Here is a 10623-nt window from a genome sequence, read left to right on the forward strand (position 1 = left end):
GCCTGCCGGGGAGTCAAGTGTGTCCCGCGCACCCCAGACACACAGACCGGGAGGCTCCTCGGGGCCTTATCACAGCGGGGTGCCCAGGCAGAGCCCTGGGCGCCCTCCCCGAAGCCACCCCGCCTGGCACTCGCATCCAAGAGACCCGTGCGATCAGAGTAAGGAGAAAAGCCAGCGAGCTGGACAGTGGGCAGCTTGAGAGACGGGACGTTCAACGTGGCATTACGCACTTGGCTGGCCAGTCAACGCCCTGCCACCTGATGGCGAGGGCAGCTTCGGAGAGCCTTCTTGACCCACACCAGCACGCTGGACCAGGGAGGGGCCTCTCCACGTCACCCTGACAAGCTGCGCGGAGCCACCCTCAAAACTCCCATTCCTGGTAACGTTTGCAGCGGGAAATCGGGGGTGTCTTAGGCTGGCCTAGTGGCGCACCCCCTTCGTACCGTGAGCCCAGAGGAGGGGCCACGCACGCGCACTCTCACGGAACACGCACACCCACGCAGAGCACACAGCCGGCATGGCACACGCCCACGTGACGTTCCTGGGGGCGCCTCGCGTGTCCTCCCGTCCGGGAGGGTCCCCGCGCCGTGGCCGTGGTCCGGTCACCGTCTCGGCGGCCCAGAAACGGAGGCACATTGCGCGGGGGCCGCCGTCTGCCGCGAGTCTCCCGCTCTGAGACGGGTCATCTGTCTTCTTTCGCCACGGCCGAGTGGACGCGGTGTTTCCTACGGTTCTTCCAGGAGCTCATTAGTGGGTTATTTTTGGAATTCCAGGCTGAGCCGCCTGGCTCGCCGACCTTCATTCTCAGTGCCGGGCAGCATTTCTCGCGACCTGTCCACAAGCCTGGTTTTAATTACCTCCAGCGGCAGTGGAGCAACACGCAAAAACTAATTTAATGAGCAACAGACTTAAATGGCAAAATTATAATTAATGGCTCCGAGAAGAAAGAGACCAGGACCCTCCCTGCCTGCCGGCTCACGTGGGATCTATTTCCCGTGACCTCACTCCCCCAGGGGACGGCCGTGAGGTCTCCCTGGCACCCCTGCTGGCGGAGCGACTGCCCGAGCTTGCGGCGAGGCTTCGATGCCACAAACCGTGGGATACACACGTGGGCAGACGGACAGAGCACACAGAACGCGTCTTTTATCGTTTCCTGTTGGTTCCGCACATTTTCTAGTGAATATTCAAGAAATGTTTCTTTAATTCTGCAACTCTCTGCTTCTTTGAAAAAGATTTTTAAAATGCAGTTTGGGGTCCTCGGGACACCCACCGTGGGGCGCTGAGCTCTGGGCGCCACGCACCACGGCAGCTCCCCACAGTGCCGGCGAGCAGGAGGAAGTACAGGAGCCTCAGGGAGGGTCCAGGGTGCAGACACAGCAAGCACCGCAGGGCCCCGGGGCCAGCGCCCAGCGCCCGCCCCTCCCGCCGCAAGAGAGCAGACACGGGCAGCTCCCAGAATGGGTCTGCTGAAAGTGCCGGGGGCCCCCCGGCGGGGCTGACCTCCTCCGGCCTGGATGGTTCCCCCCCCACAAGCGGGCACTCTGGGAGCCGGCCACCGCCTGGGGCCGCCTCCCCCCGAGCCCAGTGCCGGGAGTCGTGGGCTCCTGCAGACTCTGATGCGGCCAGTCCCGGCAGCACCCTGTCCCCCCACCCCCACCGCCTGGGTGGGCGCTCCCTAGAGACCAGCCCTTCGCCTTATCTGCGAAGACCAGGCTCCAACCCGCTTCCCAGACCACAGCGAGCCTTTGCGGGAGGACTGGCCCTTTGATATTTAATGTGGGCAGAAAATTGTCCCCTCGCCCCAGGCCTGGGAAGCAGATGATCATCCTTGGATTTGAACTCACTGATCCTAAGAGAACAGAACGCCCCCGGAGCCTTCACAAGCAGAGGCGTCGGCTGGGAAATCTGGAACCGAAGATCGGACCAGGGCCGCGGAGGGAGGCAGGTTCTGGGGGACGGCAAAATGTTTGCTTTCTCCATTTTCCAAATCCCGTTACCCTTGGGCTCTGTCTTTGATGTTAATGTAGCTGAACCCCCAGTGAGATCCTCGGAATTTTATCAGAGGAAACAGGCGCGGAAGGCCGGGCTCCCTCCTCGCTGACCGCCCGACGGGCAGAAACGCCGGTCGGGGCGGGAGGCCGGACAGGGCTGCCCGTCTCCCGTCAGCACCAGCTCCAGAGCCGGCCGTCTGCAGAGTACCGCACGGAGGCGACGTTCATACCGGGCAGGTGAGAGGCTCTCTTTGCTCGGCAGAGGCTTGGAGGAAGGTGTAGGGTGCAGGCGGACACCACCCTGCTGTCTCTCCTGGCGCATCCTTGTCAGGGGCAAGCGGAGGTCAGGGTCAGCACACGAGGGGCATCAGGCGGCACGAGAGCCCTGAGATAGGGCCCCCCACACCCACACTGGACAGCCAAGGGTCACCACTCGGGGTCCGGCCGAGTGCCTGGGTCGAGGCAAAGCACCGCCCTGTGAGCCCTCACTGCCCCCGGGGACATCTTGGCACCTTGGCTTGTTTGTTGCTGTTAAAATACGCCACAGACCGGTGGTGCAATGTAGCTGTTTGCACTTCAGCCTGGAACCGGGGATCCCAGGCCAGGGCCCAGCGCGCAGGCCTGGCGGGGACCTGGCCTCTCTCCATGTCCTGGTCGGGGCCAGAGTGTTCTGGCGCCTCGTGCTATAAAGACACCAGTGCCCTCTTGGGGCACCTTCTTGGGCACCACCTTCAAGTACCAGCCCACTGAGGGTCGGGGAGGCAGCTGGGGAGGCCTGGCGAGCACCCGGCCCGGAGCGAGCCCACTGGAGTGTTCTCGAGATAAGTGAGCTCAGGACGCTCCTCTATGGTGATGCCTCATAGGAACAAGAGACACAGCTTCACCCCTAAGTCTACGTTGAGGCCAATGTCTCCCGGCGAGGAGACCCTGATCGGTTAAGGAGAGCAGCTGTGGGCACAGCTGCCGGGCAGAAGCCACCGTGTTTCATTCCCTGGAAGGCGCTTCTTAGCTTACCTCATGTTTCATCAAAGTCAAACATCCATTGATTTAAGCCAAGATTTCCGAAGAGCCCCGCCGGAAGCGTTGACACAAGCCCAGCGCCCTCCCAGGACAAGCAGTTGACCTTTGCTGCTCTGGCCTCACCCGAGGGTGCTCTCATGACCAGTGTTAAATGGTTAAATTGTTCTCAGACCCGAGAGCACAAAAGAAAAAAATAAGCTTAGATCTAATTTTATCTTCGAGACTTCCATTCACAGACAGTTTATCTGAAGATGACCAAGCTAAGCAAGAGCTCGCTGACCTTGAGACGCAAGGACCGAGACGGGGTGGGCCGAAGCTGAGGCCCACAGCGGGAGTGCAACGGTCAGCTACCTGGAGCACAGCCTGCACACGCGTACCGACGGGGCCCCACAGTCCCCACGGGGCCCCGCTGACTCACCCTGTAGGGGCCCACAGTCCTCGTGGGGACCCCAGTAACTCGCCTATGACCCTCACCGAGTGCACATTTAACTCCCCACGCCTTACTCGAGACAATTTAACTCCTATTTTCAACCCTCGTCCCCGAAACCTGTATAGCCACATTCTCTTTCTTAACTTGGGGGGCAGATTTGAGTTTCTCTCGTCTCCTTGCCAATTTTTCTGCAGTAAAGTTTCTTTGCTTTCTGAAGCGCTGGTGCCATGGTGTGCTGGCCTCTGGGCACGTCGGGCAGGGCCTCTGGACACTTGAGGCTTGAGCTCTGAAGACGGTCCCGCCTCCCTCCCTGAGCGAGGCCACCGGCCGTGAGCATCTCCCGCTGCCAGCTTTCCTAGCCGCCCGAACCCCAGGCCTCGGAGCAGAGCGGGCGTGCGTCCCGGAACAGGGTCCCCAGCCAGATTCACGACTGGCCGTGGAGGAGAGCTGATGCCGACTTGCAAGGACTGAGTTTAAAGCAGCAGCCGGAAGGCCAGGCACATACCTGTCTATTAGCAAACCAGACAGACATTAATCTCGACGCGGCTCTGCTATGCCGGCACCAGCCAGGACGTCTGCCGGGGCTCACTGCCCCCCAGACTAGCCCCTGCGCCCCAAGAATCTGTTTTCTGTGAGCTGTCCCCTGCATTCGAAGCCCCCGTGGCTCCTGCCTCGCTTGGCCCTGGACGTGGGGGGGGGAGGCCCGGTTCCTCTGCGCCCCCTGCTCCCACACGTCCTCACTTGCCCGGCCCCACTCTGAAACGGGGCCCCACAGAGGCGCCCTCCTGGTCCATCCAGACCAGCCAATCACGGGCTCACGCGTTCCGATATCATGCTCTGAGCCACCCAGTGACCATCAGCGGGTGCTGACCCGGCCTTTTCCGCAGACTCCGTGGGCGGGCCCAGGAGAGAACAAGTCTGTTGTGAACACTCTACCCTTAGAGCGCAACGCTGACCTAAGCTGTTCCGGCTGAAAACCTGAGCTTGAGGAATGCTGTGGGGCTGTCTCTGCCTCCCCTCCTCTCCCTCCATGTGGGCCAGCGTAGGAATGCCCCGTGTCTGGGTAAGTGATTTACCTACAAACAAATAAACTACTGTTGATGCGTTCTAGTGCGGTCAGTCTGTGCTCCAATGGTCTGCTGGGTCTTTCCTGCAGCAAAGAGCGGTCACTGCTCCCTTGTGGTCCACGGGTTGACCCTTTCGCCAGAGGTTAAAGCGCAGCCCTGACTGAGGAGAGGGAAAAGCAGCCATCCCACCGCCAACACGCCAGCTCCGACCGCAGACCTAAATCCCTTTCATTTTCGCTACCTAAATTCATGTTAGAGGGGGCACGGCCTACCACACGCTGCAGAACGACAACAGGTGCCCGGGTCCGTCCGTCGCCCAAACGCCGGAAGCCTGAGACGGTGCGGAGATTCCACACAGCCTGCGCCTGGCAGGACCACGTCGCCAGGTGTAGCGACCATGCGAACACCTGCACAGGCAGCGAGAACCGGGGGACATTTCCACCCGCACCCGGATGCCAGGTGTCCTGGGCGCACCGCCGGCGGATGTGGCCAGTGACATCTGGGGTGCATTCACGTGAAAGACGTAAGACATGCATCACCCCCACTGGCAGCCCCCCATTGTAGTTCTCCCCGCCCCCGCAGACCCTGAAGTTGGGCTTGATGACCGTGCCGAAGAGGTGCAGCAACCCAGGACCCGAAGGGGCCTGACGCCCCAGTTCTCTTCCTCTGAACCCACAAACTGCACCTCTGTGTCCCGCCAGATGAACTTGTCAGATCTCCCCACCTGCCACCAAGAAGCTTACGAGGCCTCGAAAGAGAAGCAACGAAGACCATTCAAGATTCAAAATCAGCAAATAAAGGTGTAGCGTGACCCTGTCCTGAGTGGAATACTTGTATTTCAGCTCTCATGCCTGGCCCTTTCCATCGTCCACGTTAACATCCACGACGACTCATCAACGTAACATCAAGGACGGTACGGCTCAGCCAAGTGCAACGGATTTGGAGTTGATCGTAAAGCAACACTAAGAACAGCTGGACACATCTTCTGTCATACCTAACTGACCAGGATGAGCTCGGAAGACCAAAGGTTTCACCTGTGGCTGGAGCATTCAAAGGGGCCTGTACCGTCACCTCTACCATCCTGTAAACCAGTAAACTGCACAAAACATTGTTTTTGTCACCGTGAGAGTTTAGTTCCAATTTCTTTTCGGTATACACTCACCAAATTTTGGTGATATTCGAGAATTCCGCTGAAATGTCTGTATGCTCACTTGCACGCACATATACAGACTTGTGAAGAAACGCGATTATTTGTCACCCACAGTCCCTCCTTCGTGGCCAGCAGGCCCTTCCGCAGCTGCCGACACCCTTGCCGGACGCGTGGGGACAGGGCGTCTGGTCCTGCGCCCCCTGGCCCGCCTGCAGGCGCACACGCAACTTAAAAACTTCAAGACAAGAACAACCACGGCTTTCTGTAAGCTCAACCTCACGCGTGCCCTTTCCAGATACAAAAGCAAACCGAGTGTCATTTACCTGCAGATGTATCCCTGCCAGAGCTGAACAGCTCTCTGGAAGAGAACCCCGAGGACAGAGCCAGACACCAAATGGCTCCTGAGATGTTTGCAAAGGGCAAAGCAGCACAAAGCCAGGCCGCCTGCTTTCCGACCTCAGTGTCAGGGGACCGGCCTGCGCGTGTTGCAGAGGGTCCAGAACCCCTCTCAAACCTGGGGGCAGAGACACCCGCAAGGGCTCAGGGAGGAACACGGCTCGCGCTCTTGCGCGCCGCCCGGTCCAGCGCCAGCGGTCACCCCGAGCATCTGCTCCAGGCGCGCGCACCGCGCTCCCGCGGGGTAGAGTCGAGTCCACCGCCCGGGCCGCCCTGGGAGGGGCCGCGCCCGCCGCACCTACCTGAGATGAGTGAGACAGTGTCTTTCTCCCACGAGACCACGGCGATGTAGGCCTCCACCGAGGCGGGGATAATGCACTTGAAGACCGCGACATGGCCTCTCATGGTTTTCTGGTCCTCCACACGGACTGTGTAGGGCTCCCGCAAAACTGCAAGGCGAGAGCGCGCAGTGAGACGCCGCCGCGCCCGCAGGCAGCCCCCCGCCGCGCGGAGCAGCCGCGTCAGGTGCGCCAGGTGCGCCAGGTGCGTTTACTGGGAGAAACGTCAGAACCCGAAGCTCGCTCTGAAGACCGTTGCGCGGAACGGGGGCGCGCTGCCCCGGGATCATAGCGCAGCTGTCGGTGAGGTCGCCCCCATGCAGCTGCAGGTGGGAAGGTGTGGGAACCCCGCGTCCTGGGAGACCTGAGACTCACTCTTGCCACGTTTATGTCTACACGCATGCCCAGTGCATCAGGGATTAAAATGGCTCTTCCAAAGTCTGTCTTGTCCTATCAGCTACAAAGCAGTTTAGTGAAAACCGCTCTACCCCCAGGGTTAAGGAGGCTCCCCAGTCGGGGTGACCCCATCACCTTCAGAGGGGGTGCTCTGAGCTATGGCCCGGTGCCCACCCTGGAAACCCAGCGGCCTGGGTCCAGCCCTCAGGAAGCAGCCCTCTCCTGTCCGCCACAGGGGCGTGGTGCACACAGGTGCTCAGTCGGCTCATGTGAGGCCAGCCTGGCACACCCCCAGCAGGGCCTGCGGCCAGGGGCCGTCCATGGGGCGCACCCAGGCGTGTGGCCCCAGCTGCGTCCCGTCTCGTAAGTCCAGGTGAACGCTGCTTCTCCAGGGCTTTGTCCCCCGCAAATTGCAGAGCAGAGTTCTGAATCTGCGAGTCTGGTTCTCCAAACCACCCAGACACCATGTCCTCTTGCTGTCTCGTCAGCCAGTTTTAGTCACTCACTGGACAAACATGGATCCCCAAAATGGTCATAAAATTAATTTCAAAAGAAGTTAACAAACGGAGCGAGACAGGAGTGTACCCCAAAGGGAGCTCTCTTAGCGGGCCCAGGGGTGCCCCGCCTAAGAGGGCGCCGACTCGGAGTGGCAGTCGGGGAGCTGATTCCCCCAGCGGGCCTGCGGGGCCAGGGGCCGGGCGGAGGCCAGCAGACTCGGGCCGCAAAGGCGGGGTCCCGCCTGAAGGCGCTCGGAAGGACAGACGCTGAAGGTCCCCGGCAGGGCCCAGGCCGGAGGGTCACGGCAGCTGGCGAGGCCCAGGCCGGAGGGAGCCTTGGCCGCCGCCTGCACCGGCTGGCGGAATCCAGTTTCCCATCGTGCCAGGCTGTAAACCCTGTGGCCAGTTCGCTCTTCCTCCATCTGGAAACATGGAGGCCCTGCGGCGGTGCCTGTCCCCTCGGCTCCCCGGAGCCAGAGTCCTTCCCGTTCGTGAAAACCTTGCTTTTCCGTTTTGGTGGTGATGATGTTTCGCAGGGGAGTTAAGTGGGGGCCCCGCTTCCTCGTCTTGGCCCTGAGCAGAGGCCGGGGTGACAGTGGCCACTCACCGCGGTCTTTCTCGCCCGCGGCTGCACGCACTGACCTCTTGCTGCGCAGGGGCCGGCGCGGGCGGGCCTGGGTGTCTGTGGCGGCCGTGTGGCCTCGTCCGTGAGCGGCGAGTGAGGGAGAACCAGCGAGCGCGGAACCGGGTCCCCGAGGGAGGCCGAGTGGGTAAATCTCCCCTCTCCTGCAGACACCGAGGCCTCCTCAAAGCCCCCAGGAACTACCAAGAAGGGGCATCCGGCTGTCAGGAGGTGCTTCACCGTTACCCCCGGAAGCCCCAGCTCCAGCCGCAGGGCCGCTTAGGCCCGAGGCGGTCCCGGCACGCAGGGAGGGCCACGCGAGACGCCCGCGTCCGGCTCAGGCCGGCTCCCTCCGTCCTGCCACGAGCGTCCCCGCCCGCCCTGCTGGCAACAGTCCCGCACCCGCACAGGAGGGTGAGTGTGCTTCTGAGTGCCCGGGCCACGACCTGACGGAGTAGTCCAGCCATCGTGTGTTCTCGCACGAAGCCAATGAGCCGTGGAAAGAATCTCAGGAGGAAGAAGAGCCTCTCAGAGGCCCAAGCTGACGACCAAGCCTGTAAACGCTAGGCCCAGACTGAGTCGGTACGGCTGGGGCCCACAGCATCGCCCACATGGGGGGGTGCCACGGCCGCCAGGCCACCCTGCTATCCCACGCCCACAGCCCACGTGGCTGCCAAACCCACCCCCCCTGCCGCCCACTTAGGAGACGGCATCTCCCAGGGAGCAGGTGCTGCGTTTTCCTGACAGGAAGCGGCAGCGGAAAGAGCAGGTTAGTGCCGAGAAGCTGCTGGGCGCCAGGCTGTTCTGTGCGTGGCACTTTGTGCCGCGACAACACGGCCCTGGCACTTTCAGCCTGCAAAGTGCGACTTTCATGAGGCCCTGTGGGGCAGGTCTCGGGGTCCTTCCACCAATCCCTCCGCTCGACTTCAATCATCGGGGCTCTGGAGTGCTCGTCTCGCTCCGTTCAGAGGCAAATCTCTCCCTTCCTTGAAGTGCCGTTTTCGTGCAGAGCTCGGAACCCGCGCACATCACGGAGACCCAGATACGGCTGGGGAAATGACGGGCTGGCAGGATGAATCAGCCCCGTTTGATTGCTGCCATCAAAGAGATCACAGGCGGGAGCCGGGAACGCTGCGCGCTTGGCTCGCGGCGACGCCCCCGAGCCGCGCCGTCTCGCTCAGGCAGAGAGGCTGCAGAGCGGGTGGGCGGCCGGCTTCCCGGGCCTCTGGCCTGCCCTGGCCCGGTGTCCGGGCCCAGGCGCGTTGGAAAGACGGGACACGGCAGCCCGCGTCGCTGAGCGGAGCCTGGCGGTGCATCTGTTTTCAGGGCTTCGTGAAGTCTGTGCTGGACAGACTGACTTTTCGTGTCTGTGAATCTCCAGCTGTGCCCGGGTGGACGTCCAGCAAGAGCAATCCAAATGCGCACGCGGTGTGTCGGGAAGGACAGGCAGGGTGCACAGACGGCGCGGCCGAGCCGGACTGGCCACGGCCCAGAGTGCCCGGGGCCTCCTCAGGAGCCAGGAGGCGAGAAAGGCCGCCGATTCTGTTCACTGAGCACCCGTCCACGTGACGCTTTTAGTCCAGCCCACGGTCCACACCCTGTGCTTCCCACTGGCCCACGCGGGCCTCGGACAGGTGCGGGGAGGGGCGGGGCGGGCAGGGGCACTGCAAGCTGAGTCAGTCTCCATCAGTCAAAGGCCCCATGCCTGGGGCACAGCAGCCACCCTGGACGCCCCCACCTGCCGGTCCGTTCCCACCCGTGAGGCCCCGGGAAGCCCCGTGGGTCCAGGCAAGCTCTGCCCAGGGCTCAGGCCCAGGGCCGCCCCTGGGCGCCCGCCCGCCCCTCCCCCTCCCCAGGGCAGGGCCGGGAGCCGGAGCCCCGAGCGGTACTCACCAGCCTTGATGTGGACATCCTGACTTCTAATTTTCCCTGAAGGATTTTCAGCTGTGCAATAGTAAGTGTTATCGTGGATTAAGGTGCTAAAGCTCGAAGGGGGAAAGGGGAAGATCTGGAGAGTGCCGTTGAGGTGGGCGTGGCGGATCCCGGGGACATCGTAGATCTCCTCGCCCGTGGCCAGGTACCATCTGAGAGACACAGGAGGGATGCCCGCCGCGGGGCAGGGCACCAGGGTCCCCGTGGTGCTGGCGAACACTACCTCTTGCAGAGATGCATTGACAAAGTAGAGGCTGGAGTGCAGGTCCTCGCTGAACACTGCGAGGAGAGAGGAGAGAGCGGTCAGCGCGCCCGGGCCCAGGTCCCCTCCGCCTGGCCGAGCTAGGCGGCCCCAGGGGCTCAGGGTGGGGCGGAGGCGGCCCGGCGGGGGCCGCGTGGCCATTGCGCCTGGTGCGCGAACCACCTCGTTACCGGATTTGACCGCCCGTCTTTCCCCAGCCCCGCTCCTCTCTGTTGGCCCTGAGGACTCAGCACCCGGCAGGCCTCGTGTGTGGGGTTCCCGGGGCGTGGGTCCGCCTCCAGCACAGGCCCGTGGGAACACGGCTCGCCCACTGGGGTGTCTGCCCGGAGCAGCATGGGACCCTCGGGCCGGGGCCCCGCTGGCAGGCGGCTGTGCGAGAACTATGTTTTTAAAGATGTGTTCATTTATACACACAGAGCTGGGGTACAGGCCAGCGGTGCAGGGGGGTGAGAGGGCTCCCCAGAGACAGAGTGGGGAGCAGGACAGGTGGATCCCCTGAAACTGAGAGGAGCAGCCGGGAGA

At 62.5% G+C, this 10623-nt stretch overlaps 1 protein-coding gene across 1 annotated transcript in view; it reads right to left on the bottom strand.

The window, feature by feature from the left end:
* The window catches only part of DSCAM (Down syndrome cell adhesion molecule), a 299116-nt gene extending 288874 nt beyond the window's left edge, over positions 1 to 10242 (bottom strand). Inside the window, exons 1-2 of the mRNA XM_012730962.1 lie at positions 9801 to 10242; positions 6357 to 6503 (exon numbers count right to left, since the gene is read on the bottom strand). Coding sequence (XP_012586416.1) covers positions 6357 to 6503; positions 9801 to 10242 — 589 coding nt within the window. The remainder of the gene's footprint in view (positions 1 to 6356; positions 6504 to 9800) is intronic.
* Between the last annotated feature and the right edge of the window lie 381 nt (positions 10243 to 10623).

The sequence above is a fragment of the Condylura cristata genome, unplaced genomic scaffold, assembly GCF_000260355.1.
Source record: "Condylura cristata isolate star-nosed mole 26May11 unplaced genomic scaffold, ConCri1.0 scaffold00003, whole genome shotgun sequence".
NCBI lineage: Eukaryota > Metazoa > Chordata > Mammalia > Eulipotyphla > Talpidae > Condylura > Condylura cristata.